Raw genomic sequence first — 21,445 nt, 5'->3', positions numbered from 1 at the left:
GAACTGATTCACTCAAAAAAAACAAAAAAAAAAACAGTTTGTTTTCTTTCAGCAGCATTACCGTTCAAGCAAATCTAAAATAAATATATAAACATCAAGCCTGCGGATTAGATTTTTTTTCTTTCTTTGTTCCCCACCAAGGGCGAAGTTTTGCCGCCGAACTGCATCGCTCTGAAAACACAGTCGGCCCACAGCAGGCTTTTTGTTCATGTTTTAATTAAATGGTCCGAGTACATTTTCCCCAAACCCCCTCAGCCCCCCTTTTTACCGGCGTGCCAACGCAAAGACTGACGGGTTGCTAATGAGCCCAGAGTTCTGCAGTCGTGTCAGAGTGGGCTTCTGAAGCGTCGCGCGGGTCAGAGCTGCTGTGAGAGCTTTTAAAGGAACCTTCACACTTCCCAACACTGGGGATTTCCTCCACACTCCCCTTTTCACATCTGGCGCCCACTACATTAATTATCTCTTACCTGCAGAACTGCCGAGAGTGATTCATGTTGGGTCCGGCCTTGATGTTGCCTTTGTCCGGGTCGTAGATAGTGGTGGCTCGAGCGTAGGCCCCTCCCAGAATGAATATAAAACCATTTAGACTCACCGCAGGGGCGTATTTGTTATCTAAAGACATGCGAGGAGGCAAACAGAAGAGAGAAAAGGAAGAAGAGGGGATTATTTTTCTTTTTTGAGAGAGAGAGAGAAAACACAGAGCTTTTGTTTGGATGTCATTCTCTCACCCAGCAGACATTTCCATTAAGTTTAATGGCCTCAATTTGTTTTTTTATTCCACCTTTGCTGAATGAGAAAAACAATCATCATCAACATTCACCTTATCACTTCCAAAGATACACCCCTCTCAAGATTGCTTTAAAACATAATGGATACCTAGACAGGAGAATAAATGCAGTCTATGAATCACCGAGGCTTTATTGGGTTCTGCTTCAAAATCTGTTTGGGCTCGGAGGCAATATAGCAGAGTTAGCCAAGTCCCAATAATTCAGAATTGCATTAGACCCACTGGCACTTTCTCAGATTTATATATAAAAAAAAAGAAAGAAAAAAAAAGCATATGTATTGGCAATACATGAGTGAACAGGTGGGATAAAGGGATGTATTCCTCAGTATACAGCACATGAGAATAACAAACATGAAAGCAGCCTGCTGTGGTGTTATAGATGATGGGGGGGTCGGGACAAAACGAAACGGTGGTCTGAGCCCAACGACGCCGCTGGAAACCTGGAATTCCGCGGCAGCGGCACCTCTGCGCCGGAGAGAGAGACGGAGGAAGGAGTGTTTCAAACTTGGAGAAGCTCCTCCGGCTGGCCAATTTACAGGCAGCATGAATAATGCACAGACGTTTTGGCCGTCGTCCTCGCACGCTCCGCCACAACGGATTGACATCCCTCTTCGAAAACAGACAGCGGGACGAGTTGGGTCTCAATAACGGCAGCGCAGGAAGCGGGAGCAGCCTCTGTTTTTTTTTTTTTGTTTTTTGCAGCTCAGAGCAGTCTGACATGTTTAATTAACAGGTCAGATCAAGAGGTCAGAGGGACCTCTGCTGCTCCTCTCATTACTGCACGGGAGGCTCCGACAAAATACTAATTACACTTTGCTATCACGCTCACACGGAGAGCGTGCAGTCATGCTGCCGATGTGCAAACAATCTCAGTTTAGTGTCTTCAGGCTTCTAGACAAACCAACATCTTGAGCAGGTAGCGAGCTTAAAAAAGTTACTGCTGTTGTAGCTATTATATATAATTAATTAATCACTCAAAAGGAAGCATGATTATCCTGATATTCCACTTAAAGCCAGAAATCCCCTCACTAAGGCGGTGAAGAAAAAGTTTGAAAAGTTAAAAGTGATTCATCCACTTGCATATTATGAACATCATGGCTGCCTGCCGAACACTTGGCCCTATTTCAATGGTTTTAGTTCAGTTTTGAATGCCGCCTGCTGTTACAAACCAGCTTTTACTCAAGCGGTTGCCTGCGTTTTGATTCAACAGGTAAGCTGTCACACTCCAGCTTCTTATGTGTAAAATTCATAGATTCAGAATTCCATGGCCTCATCTGACCAGAGCACCTTCTTCTATGTGCCTGCCCCGACTTCCACATGGTGGCCTGAAGGTAAATGTCAAGTGGGTCTTCTTGGGGCTTTTTCCCAATGTTCTCTAAGAACAGCCAGATTTATGCCAGCATGCATTTGAAGGCTGGAATCTGGTTTAACACACACACACCAATCTAAAGAAAACCAACTTTGTTTGCTCAAGAGAAAACCGTCAGGAAAGCACATGCAGAAAACGTTCGCTCTTGGCTTCACTTCACAAGAGTACCTATGCATATTTTTCTATTGATCTCAAATTGGTTTTGACAAAAAATGCCAATGCTGACCATGTTTATTGTAATGATTCCCAATGAAAGGTGAGGACTTGCTGTAATTTTTCACATGCAGTACATATGCCATCTCAGTCTTGGCTTCCAAACCCAAATCCCTCAAACCCAAGCTGATCCTCTAGCGTTCCCCTTTATAATTCTGTTCATTTTGGTAACTCTCAAAAAAAAACATCTTTACCCAGATACCGTCTCCGACTCCCATCTTGTTGACCTTCAAATTCCCTCTAGCAGCCGTCGTTCTGTCACAGCTCACCTCCTACCGCTCCATCCAGAAGTCACACTTTTTTTTCACTTTCTTGTGTGCAACAAAAATATAATTCCTGATGCCATCCACTTTATACCCAGGTGACCCATTAAGACCTCACCAGTCTTAATGCACAAGCTCACCGATCATAAAGCTAGATTCATGGTATGGATTATCGAGCGTATATCTCTGGTGTAACTGCATAAGTGCACATCCCATTTTTGAAAATTTGTACCCTGCGCTTTTCTTTTATTTAGCCACTCCATCAATATTTAAGACGGTTGAATAACCTGGTTAGAAAGTCCTTCCTTCTCCTCTCTGAGACGTCTTTATGTACCGAGAGAGTCGTGTCTAATAGTTGGTGGATCCGACCTTAATTTTTTTCTCATGCTCAGCTTCTCCAACTTGACTGCCGTCCATCTGGGCTCACTGATTGAGTCAGTGAGAGAAAAACCGTGACAAGTTGGACAGTGCAATGGGGCTGTCAAAAACAGATCTGGGCAAAAACACAATAACAATTCAGAGCCTTTAAAGTGCCTGAAAGGAAATGGACCAGGGCCATATTACCACTGGTGGTAGTTGGGCTGCCTCTCCAGTTACTCAGATCAAAGTTTACTGATGCTTGCAAGAACTTCATCATTTTTGTTCTATGAACACATCAATCAGCAGCACCCACGATTCTGCTTTTCATATCCTTTGATGCATAAATGAGGATAATCCTGTGTTGCTATAATTTTCTGCCGAACTCAAAATGACTGCTATTAGAGGATTCTAGCACCATTTTCTCTTTTATGCATCATAAATATATTTTTAAAAAACAGTGCATGTCCATTGGACAAGGCATAATTGATTTCCAACGCTGATTTCCAACTTTTCTAGGAGATTCGGACAAAAACAAATTTCAGGTGTTCTCACACCTGATAGTCCGCTAGACTCGGTTCGATTGGGGATTGAATTTGCAACATGTGTTGCATTTTCAGCTGGTGTGGTTCACTTTCACACTCACCGTGTCGAACAATCCAAACTAATTGAAAAACGGATTCATCCCCTCCTCGCCTGTGATGGCGCTGCACCAAGAAACGCTGAAGAAAACCTCAGAAGACATGAGTGCAACTTTCTCCTTCACAAAATCTAAACAAAAATGGAGTTGGGTCAGATTTTAGCAGTTGGAGACCCATTACTACTGCTGGCGCTAGACTCGCATGCTCGTTTTGGTTTTATTTACCCAGAATGCCCTGCGCTACAGTTCGTTTCCTGCTTTTGGAGCAGTCTGCGGCCCACTTGCATCCACATATGCATTTGAATCACACTTCAACTGAGCCGAGATTTAGGTTAGTAGGTGGACCAGAGTTCACTTCTTTGGTTCGGATCAGAGTTTGATTGCGCGTTCATACCACCCCAAATGAACCGGACCTTCTAGGCAAATGAACTAGAGTTTGATTGAAGTGGACTAACCAGGGCTGGTGTGAATGCACCCTTAAAAATGTTAACTTCCAGGTGAAAATTAAACACTTTTCTAAATAAACGTAGTTGTTCCAAGGTCCTGCAGTACAACGGTTTTAAATGTCTGTCAGAATGAAGGATTTCAAAGAAAAAGTTTCAGAAACATTGAAGCAGGGATTGTTTTCTTTTTTTCTTATCTCCTTCACTATGAAAGGAGAAATAGAGCAGCTGCTGGGAGAGGTGGAAAAGTTTTAACGCGACACCTTGAAAGTCCAGGCCTGAACTCTGTGAAGCTCCCTGTGAAAGAGGCTGAGCGGTGACAATCTCCTGCCAGACTGAGCTTCAGAGTTTCAGAAGAATGGCAGATGACTCTGAGCTAAAGTTGTGCGAAGCCTATACAGAGTCATTAAAAAAAGATACAAGGCCATCGCTGCAGCAAAGTAAAGGATGTGCAGAGGAGTCGACGCACTTTGCCATTGTGAGGAGCCGCATATAGACTGATGGGAGGGAAATAAACTGAATCAATTTTCGATTATAGAATGAAGGGCACGGTATGTTGATGGTGCTATTAAAGCAGAGTGCTTCAGCGAAGTCAACATAAAGATAGCTTTGGGAAGAAAACTAAGAAGGTGCTCCATCTGTCCCCGTTCGCCCAGGTGTTGCCAGCGCGTGTCAAAGCAGCGGGCCGACAGAGCTGCATCCGCCAGTCACGTTTAGAAAAACGTCACATACCGTAAAGTTGCCGCAGACGTTTCCATACTGCGAAACGCAATCTAAACCGAACGGCGCGACAATCCCGAGTGCCAGCTTCAATTCCCACCCTTGAGAAACAAGTCGTCATTGATTGGTCGTCCTCACGTTCTGCCTGACGTTTTTATTCTCCTCCCTCTGCCTTGCTTCCACTCACTGACATGCCCATCTTTGAGAGGCACACGTGTGTGCCGGCGTGGATGGCTGTACGCAGTGTTTTGTGTTCGGTCCCATAAACGCAGAACGCTCATTTCTCACTGCTCTGCGCCCGAGGCAGAATAATAACAGGATGCTCTCAAAGGAAAAACCTCTCGCTCTCTCATTCTCTCTCTCTCCCTCTTTTCCCCCTGAATGAAAGCTCCCACCACCGCTTCGCGCCTCTCTGACTTGGCCTAACCAGCGAGCAGCGAGTCTGAGCACTTGGAGGAGGAACAGGCAGGTTATCTGGCGAGGCAGACCTTAGAGGACTGCGGCTGGAGTTCAACATCCCTGCACCTCTTTGCTTTTGTTCTTATCTCTTGGCCTTCAGTGCAAAAAAGAAGAAGAAAAAAGGAGCTGTTCTCCTGAAGCAAGCAGGCGGAAAAGTGCACAGCCTTCTTTTATGAGAGAGGAAAATCTGATTATATATGGAAGTGCAATGTTGCTCATACATGCGATGAAGGGCTGGATGGGCCAAAATGTTGTGATCAAATCAATACTTGAGCAGTGAGTAAGGCAGCATTGGCGATTTCTTTGTCTGGGTTCGCTGCGTTTCAGATGGGAAAACCCAGCCCCACCGCCGACCGCGTTCTACATCACAAAATCTGAATAAAATAAAAGTCAAGAAAACAAGACAAAAGAAGAAGAAGATTTTCGCACTCCAGCGGTGATAGAAATACAATTGCACCTGCGGGGTAACACAGGCTGACGCATCCGCATAAAACAGAAACCCGTCATCAAAGCCTGAACGAAACCCCCCCCCCCGGACCCCTCGGGCTCAGGTCAAGGACGCCACACAAACTCACATGGCAAATGTGAATTTTGTTACCGCTGTCTAAACAAATAATTAGATAGAACTACGTCTCTTACATCCTGCCCTATCTCACTCCCGCACCGTCACAAAGGATTATCTGAGTCTGTGAACCTGGAACCTTATCGCAGCGATAGCGCACGGATAACTATATCACACGTTACACAGTCAAACCAATACAGATGTAGACAAGACTCAACTTGCTGATAAAGTTTCCCCAAACAGCAGTCGTCACCCCATTCATACCGTCATGGAAATGTGCAGTCAGGGACACGACCACAGAATAAATACGGCATTTTCCTTCGACTAAACTCTGAATAGCCGGATGAGTGCCCACTCCTGTTTTTATTTTTTTTTTGGGAAGCACAAAGAGGACAAAGAAGCTTCAGTCCACTGCTGCCTTAAGCTTAGATAAGATTACAACAAGGTAATTGGAGCAGCAAAAACAACATTTTTTGCTCACAATGTCCTTTTTATGTGGTGTGGGAAGAAGAAAAGCAGCCTTTGAAATGACTGGGCCAAAATAGCCGAAAGAGGATGATGTACTTTAATTCAATATGATGGGGACATGTCCAATTAGGTAGCTATGGAAACACTCCACCTTCCCTACCTCCTCTCAGTCTGTTACTTTCCTCTCTCCCCCCCCAGAAGCCCTCTCCTCACAGCCATCCACAAAGGCCCCCTCAATAGCCGCGCTCGTTCGGCTTCTACGTCATTTGCGGGAGTAATTGTTCTGTTGTCAATTTCCCGATAGAGCAGCCAGGGTGTGGCGCTTCCACTCTCGGGTCCCTGGAGTCGACAGGTCGATGAGACCTGTCTGTCAGCAGAGGTAAACACTGAAGGGGTCACATCGGCTAAAGTAGGAAGGCACAGCTGCAAATCTGAGGAGTTTACATTCACCAAAATGATTGACCTTTGTATTTTGTAACACTCCGTTAAAGTACATACACACAACTTGCATTGAATTGTCTTCTGAATGTGTTCCATCCCCTCACTACTTATTTTTCTTAGTGCTATAATGAATGTTGGCGTACTTTGTTTCATTTGCGAAACACAATCTACGACCTTTTCTTAAATATGGGACACATTTTTTTTTTTTTATTTCTAAATATCCTGAGATTCTGTTGGTATTCATACCACTGCTGGACTGGAGCAAACAGATGTGAGCAACAATGCAAGTTTTACTAGGAGAGACATCAGAAATCTCCTCAGAGAAGCAACTGGTGCTGCCCATCAATCTGGGAATAGATGCAAGGCATTTTTCCAAACAATTGCATTATTTTCAAGTTGGAAACATTTAGTATTGCTGGTAATCTACCCGGGAGAGATTACCGGGTAGTCTCTCGGTCCTAAATGGGGGGAAAAAAAACCCTGAAGAGGGACAGCTTAGACCCCTATAGCTCTCTCTATAGGACGTTAAATTTTCTGACACTAAAAGTAGAAAAGTATGTCCTGCTTGAAAAGGTTGCAGAGAGAAAATCTTTTCTCTCTAAAAGGAACTTAACGGAACGCAAAGATGCGTCTGAATAAACCACAGCGCTTCTGGAACGGCGTCGTTTGGACAGATAAGATGAAAGTTTGTTTGACCAAAGTAAATAAAACATCTCCTACCTACTGTCGAGAATGGTAGCAGAGGGACAAATGGGGAAGTAAAGAAAAGCTTCCCCATTTGGATATTAAAATATATATGTGTGTGTTCAAAAACTCATTAATTTATGAATGAAGCATATTTTGCAGTGAAATAATCTGGGTACCTCCACAACAATAAACTCAAAGTCAAGCAGAAAACAGCCACTTCAGGTAAGGGGTGCTACAAGATGCTCAGTCATAGTGTGGGCTTTGTTTAGTCACTCGTAGCTTTTTTTTTTTTGCTCAGTGACGGTGTTGGATCGCACTAGAGGGAAGAGATAAAAATAAATGGCCAAGCAAGTATAGAACGGATCTGTTTTATTATATCCAAATTCGTAACACTGAAACAGGGCATCCTTCCTTTTTTCAATGAACGTACATCCTGATCTCCTGACGCTGTGATTGGACCGAGATGGATTTAACCAAGCCAATTACCTTTGGCAGTAATTGCTCAATAAGGTTTCAAGTAAGAAGTAAAAGTTGTTACGTTTGCATGTAATCAAAGTCAACTCCATCATCATGATTTGGAAAAAGTGAGCTGCTTATTTGAAAAAAATACATAACCAGTTTTTTTTCCCACCATTGATTCAAAATCATTGTTTGAAGATCTTTGCCACATTTCTTTAAAATTGTGTTTTTTAAATTTTTTTTATATATATATATAGATTTTTTTTCTACCTGAAATTAGTTAATATAAATTATTGTGTTGGGGACGTTTATAAACAGACATGGTTGTGCTTTGTACTGCAATCTTAATTCCACCACGCAAATAATCTTCTAATGGAAATGCATGGACATTCAATTCAGCCAGTTGTATTAAATTGCTAAAAAGTTGATTTACGTATGCTGTCAACTAAAAGGTATTCTTTCATATCATACAGTTCAAATGTGAAGATGAAAACAGATCTAAAGAGTTTTATCAGCCAAAAATAAAAATATTCTCTCCTTCTGTAACCATTTTTTGATAATAAAGGATTGGCAACAGCTAGTAAAGATGGAAATCATAATTTCCCATACATTAAAAAAAAAACATCTAGAAAAGGCAAAATCTAAAATATCACAGCCAAATTGGCATCCGCAGTTTCCAAATCTATTAAAACCTCCAAAAGAAAAGCCAGAACTTATCGAGGATTGGCAGAGAACTCCATTGCGGTACCAATGACCTTCTCAGGGCCTTGTTGCATGCTGAATTTTTCAAATGTCATCCTCCTTTGGCGTGAGCGCAGCAAACAAAATTCCTTTTACCTCCTTTGGATCGAGGCGATATCTCCAAAAAACCTTGGCATTTTGGTAATTTGTCTGATCTGACCGGTTAAGCAATGGGAAATGAGACTTCGTAAGTAGCTTACCGCACCGCGGAGGTGTTCGCTTCTGGTCAACGCCGCCATCCGTACGCACGCCAATCAGCTCAGTGATATTAAAAGACAAAGGAAGACTTAGGCAAACTAAGCTGCAGCGATGCTTCACAGTTGTTGGAACGGACTATTCTTGGCACAAGTAATACTTTTCACAGGAGATAGGAAGTCAGTCTTGATAAGTGTTTGTGAAACCCATTTGCAGTCTATGCGGGAGACGTTCCATGCAGAGGGAAACTCGCAGGCGTGCGCGCGTACAGTCACAGTAGATGCACACAGCTGTATTTGTGTCAGTCGATAAGATAGTGCTGAGAGACTGCGAGAGACAGGGTGTGGTGGGGGCGAACGGGGGGAGTAAGACAGAGACAGAGAGAGAGAGAGAGATGAACAGAGAGATTAAAGATGGGGAGAAATGGAGGCAGGCAGAGGGGATGTTGGAGAGGCGCTCCCCACCGGCTTACTAAAATCATTGCCGGCCCAATTTCACAGGAAGCACTAAACCCGTCCATTATCTCCCGGCTCGTTGGCTGTCAGACGCCAGCTCGTCCACGCCCTGACTGATGATGGTCAACCCGTCTGCCTCTGCGACTGTCTAACACAAGCGCACCCCCACCTCACCCTCACCCCCCCACATGTGTGGGAAGCAACCTCTGGGCTGGTTACATAATTCATGCACTGTGTACCTGTTGCCCTCAGGGGCTGGATGGCTGATATGAGGTAAGCTGAGGTTGTCAGTGTCTCGATCTGTGTGTGCGTGTGTGTGTGTACTCGTTTCTTCTGGCTGCACCACACCCACGACGGCGTTTCAGCTCTCACCTCAAAAGCGTGCGTTACATAATCTGCAACTTTCCTGATTTCTTTTTAATTAAGCTGAGCAGTGACATAGAGCCACTTCGAAACGCCAATGTGCTTTGCACGGGAAACAAAAGGATTTATTGATGACCTAGCAGTTTTTTCTCCAGACAAAACAGCGCCGGCCAAGGCTCACACATCACGCGAAGTGGTTGAAAACCTCAGTTCACACGGAATAAAACTGAATTTAGTCAGACGAATGTAAAAACACCCCCAAACTGGTTGATAAATTATAGCAGAAGGCATCTTTAATATTTACAATCTGATTTCTGTCAGCTGGTTTACATCTCTTCGTTCTCTCCTGTTCTCTGAGCTGAACTGAGCGGAGAGCACAGGAGATATTCCAGTGCGACTGAAACGTATTCATTGGGAATTCAATATGGCTGAATTCACAATGAAGCCACTGTCAGTCACACGTGTTTCGGCTGTGTGGTCAGACAGCAGAGTTGTCTGAAAACTGATGGGAAGCAGCTCTTTAAGATTAAAGCTTCGATCGTCGTCTTTTCAAGCTACATGCTCTCCCTATGGAAGGTCGACAGTGCCACAATTCAATAAAAAAATAATAATTCAATGGTTATTTAAATGTTTCATTCTGTAATTACAATGGAAAAACCACATAGAAAATACATTGGGCACAACAGTGCACAGTGCTTGTGAGAGAGCAAGATCAACAGGGAAACTTTCTCAACCACCAACGTTGAAACCAACCGAGCGAACGTCTTGTGCCATCAGTTCACGCCGCATCTTCCTGACTTGGAAAATCAAAAAAAATTTGATTTAGATTTGAATCTGCTAGCCCACCTGGTCTTTCCTGCTGCCTACATACGGACAACCCGATGCTCTCTGAAGCCTTTACTTCTGTGAAGTTCCTGCACAGCTGTGTGTGTAAGCACAGACTGCCATAAGTTTCTAGATTTTTAAAAAAAATGTATAATTTGGGCTTACATTCAGGAGAGCAGGTGGGTTTACATTTTCTTGTCCTTATTAGTGTGGTCACGCTTTACTCTTCCTTCATGTTTAATTTAAACAAGTCAGTAGCAACAGGAAAGCTTTTCAATTCATCTGAAAGCCTTTGTTAGTTTGTCTTTAAGGTACTTCAGCTAAATTCAAATCACTAGTGAATGTGATAATCTGAAAATGGCGCTGTATTTATAAACTGTTAGCAAGGATATGGCTACCGGACAACATAATGAACCCTGCCTCTGGCCAATGGCAAATGAGCTGCCACTTAGCATTTCAGCATCTCACTATTGACTGGTTTATGTGTTTGTTTCTCTAAGGAAAGACAAGATTTACTTGCTCTGCCAATTAGATTTATGGCCATTTTTGGCTTAATCCTTTGCCGCCTGCCTATGTATTCATCTTAGGCAACACATATTCAAGCACATAATGCCCCATAAACCCCACATTAATCTTCTTGTTGTGTCGAACACAAAGGAAAAGACGAGAGAGAGAGAAACAAAAAAAAAAGTTTCTCAGGATTTGTTCGAATCCATAACAATCACCTTATGCGCAGCATCTTTTAAGAATGCAGTGAGTTGTTTGTATGGTGGAAAAAGCGGGATAAGATCTTTGCTTTGGGAAGACATCTGGGCAGACCTGTGAATCACACCGAGGTGTACTCTGTTTTTCCAGCTGCCTTGGAGTTATGGCAGCTAGATTAGAGTATTTCTTGTGGCTCTGCATCCTTTAAAGGTCCCTGGAGGCTCGGGCTGTAATGCTGTTGCCGCTTTGGCCAATAACGTGTCAGGAGCTGTGGTCGGACTCACCTATCATTTTGCAATGGTCTTTTCATTACATAGCCAGAGCAATAATGTGGACAGAGGGGAAATGATGGAAAACACAGACCAGGATTACGATGATAAGGGAAAAAAGAAAGAGAGATGGAAAGATTCATAAGCAGATCTGGAAGTTTCCAATTGCAGTTGGTTAACATTTACACTGAAGGAAGCTTTAATATGAAGAATTAAACCAACACAAGGCCTCGGTGCATTCACACATCACTTCACTTGGGCATAAGGAGGACAACTTCATTAATATGGAGCCACATTGAGAGCCCTGCACAAAGCACACGCATGATTCAATCTGCCAGTCATATGGAACGTACATACTCCAAGTTGCCTTGGCTCAGCCGTGATGGGTTTACGGCGCCGGCTGCGTGAGTCAAGTATATGATACGGAACGTTTTCGAGTGGAGGAAGTCGGGGGAACGCTGTTGCTAGGCGACCGTAATTGAGGGCCAGTGAGTCTGTGTTGCACTCTGATGTGAAAGGAAAATGCGAATGAGTAAAGGTGTGCGCAGACACAAAATGTCCCCCTTTTCGCACATTCACACTTACATTTAGTGAAGCAGCGATGATGTGGCGACTGTTTTCGATCATCACTAAATGAATTTAAAAAAAAAAGTTTGCCAAAATAGTTTCTTTTTAGGTTGATGCCGACACTGCACTTTGGGTTTCAAAGCGCTAAGTATAAATCTACAGCCTGAATTAAAATGTAGACATACTTTGAATGTCATGGACAGTTCACTTTGAAACGCCTAACTGATGGAGTTGTTAGCATGATCTGGTAGGGATAAGGTCTTTTCAGTGCTTTAAAAAGATGCCATTTTTCTAAACCCGGCCTGTTGCCAGTTGGTTAAAGATTGAGGACGATCATTGTAAATACCCCTGTAACTTTTAAGTCATTTTTTACTTCTGTCTATAATAACTTTCCTATCAAACTGGAAAGACTTTTCTTACCTATCATGGGTGATTCAATGAAGCTCCAAGCGTTGGTCTGTGGTATGTAGGACTGGAGGACGCCCGCCGAGCGGCCAGCCTCATTCACACCCCCAAAAACGTAGATCTTTCCTCCACACACGGTGGCAGCCGCTGAATGGACCGGCTTAGGGAGAGGAGAAACAGTCTCCCATGTGTTGGTGATGGTGTCGTACCTGCAAAGAGGATAATAACTCACTAAGTCCAATCATTTATCCGAATCTGACAAAGGCGCATGATGAGAGAACAAAGGCGCAGTTTACAGAAAGCCTCTGATTTTAAAGTTCCCACCGCTGTGAAACCCTCAGTTTTGGCTGCAGAGCTGACAGATGTAATTAGCGGGATGGCTACACCACCAGGGAAGATGAAAAAGCCCAACCATTACATACAATGACAGCAATTAAAGCAATTACGCAAAACAACGCACGTTGGGAGCTACCAGCCATTAGTCTCTAGAGTTGGGCTGAGTATCAGCGCCGAGTTTTGGACGTTTTGCCCTCTCTGGCAGAGACCAACATGTAGGATGACAGGGCCTGACCCACCAGTCTGCAAGACACAACACTCCAAAGCTCTCTGGATTTCGCCCTTTTCACATGCGGGTGGTTTTATTCCACCTCATATTTCTCACACTCGGAGTCTAGCGAGCGCAAGCTACATGGGTTAGCATTTAGACATGAGCGCCATTTGTCTCGAGGTTCCATTAACGAGCCGTAATCCTGCATCCACGGGCCACTGATCAAAGCAGCCGCACCGACAGCTCTCCAGCTGGAGGAGGCCTCATTACGGAGCCGCAAACAGATCCGGGACCTGTGATTAAAACATACATCCAATTCGGGCTAAAGCAAACCTTCCTAATCAAGCCTGAGTTTTTATTGTCAAACACAAACATAAAAAAAAAAAAAAGAAGATAATTAAAAGAAGTCTGAAAATCAGCCGCCAGCATCCTGCGGCCAGCAGAACTCACACTTAAAACACTTCAGGGATGCTTGGGGGGGAAAAAAAAAAAAAAAAAAAGCTGACTCTCTTCCTAAAAGCATTTTTTAATCGGATTTTTCCACTGGGATCAACAACCTTCATTAGGCCACAGGTGTCCTTTATTTTTCTTTTATGTGCTCGTGTAACAGTATTTATTGCTGCAGCCCCTGTGGCATTTTAAGTCAGGCTGAATTTAAATGACACCAGGGAGCACTACCTGATCCCCCCCCCCCACACACACCCCGCCTTCTAGAAAGAAGGCTTTTAGATAAAGTGCAAGAGGAGATGTGCGAATTACCCTTTGGGAATATTCTCCTTGGGGTTCTGATAATGTCGTCGGCAGCTGCTGCAGAGAGGATGGGCTTAAAATCGACTGTCAGTCGAAGAGGGTGGCGACACAGAAGCCACTCTGAGAGGTGGACTCAAAACACTCTGAAGTACCAATTAGCACTGTTTAAACATGGACACACACAGCACACAAACCAGTCTGAGATCGACAGAGCTCTGACAGAACCGAGCTCTGTCGAGACAGAGTAACAAACACGTGTCTCGGTCTCCAGCAGATGTAATTACCCCTCAGACTAACATCGGGAGAGCTTTGTAAATTTAAGGGTCAGACGTTGCTGAGTGATTCTGATTACAGGACAGACAAGAGTCCAGCATGGCTGCTGCTGCAAACAACCAGACAGAGAAGGAGAGAGAGAGAGGGAGAGGGGGGGAACAAAAACCTGACTCATTTCCACACACTTTAATGGGGCGGTTTGACGTTTTTGAAGTGAGGTTCTGGTATAAGGAGTTAATATCTTGCAAACAGTGGGAAGCTCTCTTTATTTTGGACCAATCCAGATTAGTTGGTCCCGGAGGCTGAAGCTAACAGCCAGTTCAACAGGGGCCAACACCAGAAAGGCCTTCTACCATCTTAAAACAACTTCATCCTCAGAAAATATGATAGCAATTGTACACCAATCATGAACATTTAAACTGAATTTTTACAAGGGAAATTTAGGCTGGAGGATTTTCCTGTGTGAAACTAGTATTGTACACAATTGTTATGACGGACAGCCCAATATTAAAGTGTAAACAGTGTAAAAATGATTTAAATGGTGCCGATTTAAATTGTAGTAATTAGAGACACAAGATAAAATAAAATGTGTTGACCAGAACTGGACGATTTTCAGCTTGTTTGGCCTTGACTGATGCGCAGCCAGTTCCATGGGTATGATATGCTTAAAATCAAAACATTTTGGTGTGTTGGTGTGTGTTACCGCCACATCAAAAAGAGACAAAGTTAGCTTTTAAGACCACATGATTATGTTAAGGCTGCTGTGGGTCAATGCTAGAAGTAGCTAGTTGTCTTGCAAATGGAAAGCTTTGACTTTGATTCCAAGATTACTATATTTTTGACATGTTGATGAATTAACATACATTCATATGCACAGTGGAAACAGTCTAGGCACTACTACAGAAGATAATATCTACAGTCTCTTACCTCCGCTTTTGGAGGAACAGCCAATCAGTGGCAAAGAAAATTAACAGCTGCCTTGTAAATGCGAGCCAATGGCATGTCAATTAGCATCTATGCAATTCTGCTTCCCAAGATGGATTTTCTTTCAGATATTTTAGATATGCGCTACAAATTTTCCATAAAAATGTGAAATCTGATAATACGTGAATCTATAAATGTAATCCACAAATGGGCAGGGACCCACTAATTATGGATAGGGTGATAGGCTATCCACAAATCATCTATTTATCCTATGATTTGTGGACAGGATAAATAGATGAGTTACTCTATCTCATCTATTTAAGCTTTCAGTCTCACCCAAAAGTAACAATCTAACATTTCCTCCAATAAAAAAAAACACATGACTGTTGTACAATTGCTATCCATGTTTATCACCAATACAAGTTTAGTGATAACAATCGTTTCCTGCTGTTAAAGTTACAGTAACATCCTGTCTAATGGCCTGTGCTCTTGGAAAAATTATGAATTACTTTTCAGATTCACAAAACTGTTTTTCTGTCTCCTTATGTTTCAGAAAAAGAAAGCAGATTTGTTTAAAATTAGTACTGGCAGATTTTATAGAAGCCGCAAACGTCAATCGGTAAATCACTAGCTTTGATGGTTTTGCCATTTACATTTTCCCACTTATTTTAGACGGATATTTGTCCTCAGACACATTCACCATGTTTCTGTGCTCAGTTTGTGTTTCACCTTCTACATTCGTTAACCGTGTACATAATCAGCGCTTTCTGTGAAAATAGCTGCTGAATGTGTATGTGATGACTATTTTAAGCTCTTAACGTAGTGTTTACAAAAACCGTTACGAAGTGTTTCAGACTGGAGTTGTTTGAAGAAGATACAGGTCCGCTTTGGTCTTGGATTCCTCTCGGCTGACAGCTTTAGCCTCTGGGACCAACTTATCTGGATTTATACTAAAAAAAAATACAAAGAGAGTTATCTAGTGCAGGTGCTGACTGCTTATAACTGCTTACCAGGAGAAAAAAAAAAATTGTGGAAACATCCAATTAAAGCCTAGAAAGATGGTAGTAGTAAACAAATTCCGCATTGGGAGTCTACAGAGGAAAAAGCCTATGAAATATTCAAATGAGGATATATTTCACAGTTAAACACTCAACTCTGTTACAAACCCAGCTATGTAAATAAGCCGCTTCCGTAAGCTAGAAGATACAAGCGGTGAATCCTTCAGCAGAAGCACCTTCAAAGTCCAGAATCAGTCCTAAAAGCACGGTGTCACAATTGCACGGGGATGTGGAGGGAGGCAGTTGAAATCGTTAACAAGCCTCATCTTCATTAGCAACACATTTTTAGCCGTATGATGGCGTGACTGAATGTTTGAACGGAGTTGAGGGCAAGCAGCTGCAGCCAGGCGAGCTGCAGAGCTGCACACTGGTTTCATTTGCATACTCCCAGGTCTGCGTGTGTTCAATTAAGCAAAGGCGCAGAATTAGATTTGTAGCATTTTAGGAGAACCATATTATCTTTTAAGGGCAAAACTTCTAGCATTAAAATTCTTGAGGTCCCTCAGGACGGATCTTTAGATGAAAAAAACTCAGAAATTAATACAAAACCTGGTTTTATTTGAATAATTTGATTCGGATACAAGTGCTATGCTCAGATTTCAGTCCACAAATAAAAAAAATTAAAAAAAAGGCATATGCTGAGTAACCAGTGAGATTTTAACATATTCAGACATGTTTGAATGCAGAACACCGTCTCCACCATATCATAGAAAATGGGCTTTAAAAGGCCATTAAAATAAGCATGGCCGTACTTTGATTCTGTCAAAAGGAACCGGAGTCCTGATGAGGAGAAACACTTGCAGGTCAGGAGAAACTCAATGTCTCCCACTGCCTCTGAGGTCGCCGGTCTGATTGAATTCATTACACAAGTGATTCACCATTGAGCATTTAATTTGAGCCGTGACATTGAGGCTGACGCTAAAAGAAATGAATAAGGTTTGATTATATCTCCGAGGCAGGGGGAGACGGAGAAGGAGAGCGAAGATTGCAAAAACAAAGCCGCTGCCTTCCCCGCCCGTTTTCCTCTGAAGGTAGACGGAACCCCCCACCCCACTCCTCCATCATCGCTGGGACACTGTAGGAGTTTATCCATCATCATGTTGTGCCGCATCGATTGCGTTTCTTAAAAAATGTTTGTACACAAAGACCGATCGCTGCTTGAAGCCCCGTAATCGGCGTGTAGCTCCTGACAGGGCTCGTTTCATCACGCAGGGACAATCATCTCTAAAAATGCAGCTGCGGGATTACAACATAACAAACAGCGCAGGATTGGGCGCTTTTTATGACTCCTGACAAACACAAAGACTGATGGGAAGGGATTGTGGATAAAAGAAAGATGCCAGACTCTTGAGCAGATTTGGCTAGGAATGTGTTTTCTGGGTTAAAAAAAACACAAAAAAACACTGTTGCTGCTTGCAGCATGAGCCACAGCCAGCATGTTGACAAATCAAAATCATAATTCAGAATCACGCAGGTGGAAGGCGACCCATGCGGTGCGGCCGCTGTTGGCGCACGGGCGCCAGCTAACATCTTTCAGGCTTTTGTTGGCCCGTGAACAGACTGGGTAAGGAGCCGCGAGGTTTGATAGGTACAGGTGAAATTGGACAGTTGCTGTGGAAAAAGATGCTGCCACACCTGTCATGTTCATTTATGTTGACATTAGATGGCTTTGCCACATCTCCACCTGCCTGCTCTGCTCTGAGCAATGCTAATGAAGACCTATATCCACGCTTAATATGTCAGTCTGCAGACCATTAGGAGATTACTCAGACCAAATAGCAGGTGCTAAATTAAAGGTTAGGAGCAAATTACCTGAACTGCATTTTCATTAACAGACCATATTTATTAGAGAATGGTGGACTGATAAAGCATTTAGCCACAAGGTGTGTATTACAGTCATGATAAAAGGATAAAACCGGGATATGCTCAAAATGACTCAAATGTTTGCATCTGTGGAATATTTTTAAAAATTGATTGCATTACAAAAACACAGTCTTAAATGTGTTTTATAGTAACTTATTTGCAAACAGCACAAAGGACATCATTTTGAAGGGGAGGAAAAAGAATATGCGGCTTTTGATCTTTTCTAGTAAATGAAAATCTGAAAATGTGCCTCTGTAATCAATAAGTATGCAAAGGGTATAAATAAAACCACATGTTTTCATCTAATCTCTGCATACGGAGTTCCTAAGCTTTAATGACAAAATTCCCAGAGTCTAATTTCAAGATCTTTCCCTGCATATTTTAAAAGTATTTTTTTAAAATGGAGCATTTGAGTAGAACGTAATTATGCTTGAACTTAAAGGTTTTAAAAGTAATGAAACTTCTCAATACTAAAAACAGCATTTTTGTACAGTACAGTGTGCCACAGGGTCATTTTATTGTTGTTTTTTTTTTTTTGGGTTTCTGGACTATCTTATCGGCTCTACTTCTAAATCTTTGTCAAAAACAGAGGAGTTTTCAAGGCTAACTGAAGCTTCTTCAAAGCTCAGTTTGTGAACTTATGGTGCTTTTGTTTTCACATTCCAGGTTTGATGTCCATATTTACATTCAGTGTGAGAAAAAGCAAAAATATTCATGTCAAATCAAAGTGTGATTTTGAACATCAAAAGACAAACCATGTCAAATGAATATAAATCAATGTGAAAACCGCTATGTTACACTGAAAAGGGTTCGGGTTTCTTCCATACTTATTCAGACCTGAAAAACAATAAAGAGGATTCCTTTTTTCTTCTCAAAATTGGGTAGGAACCTTGTTCATGATAACGGTTCCATGTGGTTTGTTAGAGAACATTAGTAAAGACATTTGAAGAACACAGCAGGTTAAAAATAAAGTTGTGGAAGAAAGTGATAGCAGGCCTAGGTTATGAAACAATATCCCAAGGTTTGACCGTCTCTCTGATCTCTATTCGATCCATCATATAAAAATAGAAAGCACATGGAACAACTAAAGCCAAGCAAGACATTTATCTACACTGACAGACCACAGAAGAAGAGGATAAAGGAGCCATGACGCCTGATGCAAGTCTGGAGGAGCTGCAGAGACCCACTGTTGAGATGTAAGAATCTATCAGTACAACAACTACTTGTGTTGGCTTCCGCAAATTTAAATTTTAGGAAATAGTGGCAAGAAGAAAGCTACTGCTAAAGGAAAACCATGAGAAGTCCTGCTTTACACAAGCCAAAAATGTGCTTTGAGTGAATTAGATCAAAAAGAGATGGTGGTCAGAGCTTGAAAACCACGTATCAATTTTCTTCCACTTCGCAAATATGCTCAACTTTTAGTTTATTATGTGAAAACTACGAGTTTACAATGTGACAAAACGTCAATGCATGAATACTTCAGCAAGACATTGCAGTTATATACAGTCCTAAATGTTCAAAAACCCAATTAATCCACAACTGCTTGCTTAGGATTAATGGTCACACACATGAGATTAATGGTCCCACCTGTTGAAGGAGATGCATTAGCAGTTTGTTGGTCTGAAGATTTCTGATGAGCACTAATACAACTCCAAAAGTGAAAGACATCAGAAATATCCTTGGAGAGGCACTTGCTGCCTCTCTAGGTTATAAAGCTGTTTATAAACCACATGGAGTGCTTCGATTAGCAGACACAAACTTTCTTTACAAATAAAAAGTACCACTGAAAGACAGTTCTACAGGTAGACGTCACATCGAGCTCAGTGCAGGGTCAGACTTTGCAATGCTCTGAGAAATGTTAAGAACTACAGGTCAGGCTGTCCAGATATTAAATGTTAAACTCCACAGACAGGAAAAAAATAAAAGTGACTGACATTTTGTCCATGCGTCGGGCTACTGAAAGCTTCTTAAAAGTTCTGTCGGGAAATGTTGGAAGTTTATTCTGAACAAACCAAAGGGCTTCCAGGTCCGATGTAGAGATGTCTGTCTGCAGAGAACGGTGCAGTTGGGCAAATCAAAGCAAAACTCCAGACAAGCGATCAGGTTCGGTTCATTTCGTGGCCGCAGGACTTCAGCTTCTGCTGGTCAATGCGTTCAATGCAAACCGCAGAGTGTTAAAGTATTGAGAGGGAACTGTGATGTTTCTGGACCTGACAGCTGAAGCTCGCTGCAGAACGGCTTTTAGGACAACGATTCCAAGCACATCAACAAATCTACAAGAGAATGGCTGAGAAGGAAAGACTGGAGGTCCTACAGTTGATCAAGTCATGGCGCTGACCCAAACAGCTGAGAATTTCAAAAAATTCCTGCAAACCTCAACATTTTTTTCCTCCACTTGGGTTTAAAAACTTTTGCTCATATCAGATGCTTCACTGTTTTTTAGTCATTTGTCAAGTTTATAAGAATGGTAATTTATAACAGAGGCTCTATAGACTTGAAAGAATCAGAAGTTCTTAATAATATGACCACAAATACAAATGCATAAAATTAAAAAGACATCAAATGTAATTTCATTTGTGCCTCAAACCACTTCTGTGGGATGATATTAATGTTTTCCTCTTCTTTTTTTTTTTGGTTATCTACTAATACATCAATGCAGCATCTCCTTACGGCTTCAGCTGTAATGGAGTCAAGTCGGCAGAAACACACACGAGGGCTAACAGCTGAACAACAAAACATGAGGCGACTCTCTCTTTTCAACTTCCTCATTCTATCTGTGACAACCAGGCCAAAGCCAGCCAGCTCTCACAAAGGGACGGGAACCCTTCCAAAAAAAAAAACAGATACGGAAAACCCTCTCTCAAGACAAACAGTTTAGGAACACAGATGGAAACTGTGGTTTTTAACAAACGAAAACAAAAAAATAAATATAAAAGAGCACAGCGGACGGCGGTGGTTGGGGACTATTGTTGGCGACAGATTTCAAAACATTAAATGTCCTTGTGGGTATTTATAGGAGCAATAATGCATCGGTGGATTTGTCTAAAAATAAACCGCAGAGTAGGACGCTCAAGGTGCGTTTAGTGGTTGCGGGACAACAAAGTGGCTCTACGACAGCGCAGGAGACTTCAAGGTCAGATGTTTGCAAATAGGATTAGTTAAAGAGATCACGGATGTTCATCGGTACACATATTCATACCAGAGATTTTTTTTTTTGAAACATAAATAAAAAGAAGCAGAACACTAATTTGCAGAACTAAAATACAAAGTCTGCGTTTTTCCCCTGCAACTTTCAAAAGCAGCACCAATACAAAGCATTTCTAGCCATCGTGAAAACCTGAAATTTGAGGTCATCAAAGTTTCACATTCAGCCGCAGAAAAGCTGGAGACACACCAAACTACTAAAGCTTTTTTGTCTATAAATCACATCCTCTGTATCTAAGCAATTTCTCATTTCCAAATTTCACCGCAGTGTTTTGCGAGTAATCCTAAACGACGACGGCAGGAAGCAAAAAACATTAAAATATTGATGCGTTTGTATCCACTTCAGTCTTTTTCTTAAAAAAAGGTGAACACGGCATGGTCGTGGGAGAGGCAGGGAAAACGCGGCGTGCAAGCAGGAAATGCCCCTCGGGTC

At 42.3% G+C, this 21,445-nt stretch overlaps 1 protein-coding gene across 3 annotated transcripts in view; it reads right to left on the bottom strand.

Moving 5' to 3' along the window:
• klhl29 (kelch like family member 29) overlaps positions 1 to 21,445 on the bottom strand; it is a 276,011-nt gene that overhangs the window by 3,724 nt on the left and 250,842 nt on the right. For all 3 annotated transcript variants that reach the window (XR_002754055.1, XM_023348256.1, XM_023348257.1), the window contains 2 exons: positions 12,409 to 12,602; positions 468 to 612 (listed from right to left, as the gene is read on the bottom strand). Coding sequence is in view for 2 of the 3 variants with exons in the window: in XM_023348256.1 (XP_023204024.1) it covers positions 468 to 612; positions 12,409 to 12,602 (339 nt within the window). In the remaining variant the exon portion in view is untranslated. The remainder of the gene's footprint in view (positions 1 to 467; positions 613 to 12,408; positions 12,603 to 21,445) is intronic.

This window comes from Xiphophorus maculatus, chromosome 15 (genome assembly GCF_002775205.1).
Source record: "Xiphophorus maculatus strain JP 163 A chromosome 15, X_maculatus-5.0-male, whole genome shotgun sequence".
Taxonomy (NCBI): Eukaryota; Metazoa; Chordata; class Actinopteri; order Cyprinodontiformes; family Poeciliidae; genus Xiphophorus; species Xiphophorus maculatus.
The sequence above is the reverse complement of the archived record's forward strand: the minus strand, read 5'-3'. Positions and strand labels throughout refer to the sequence as shown.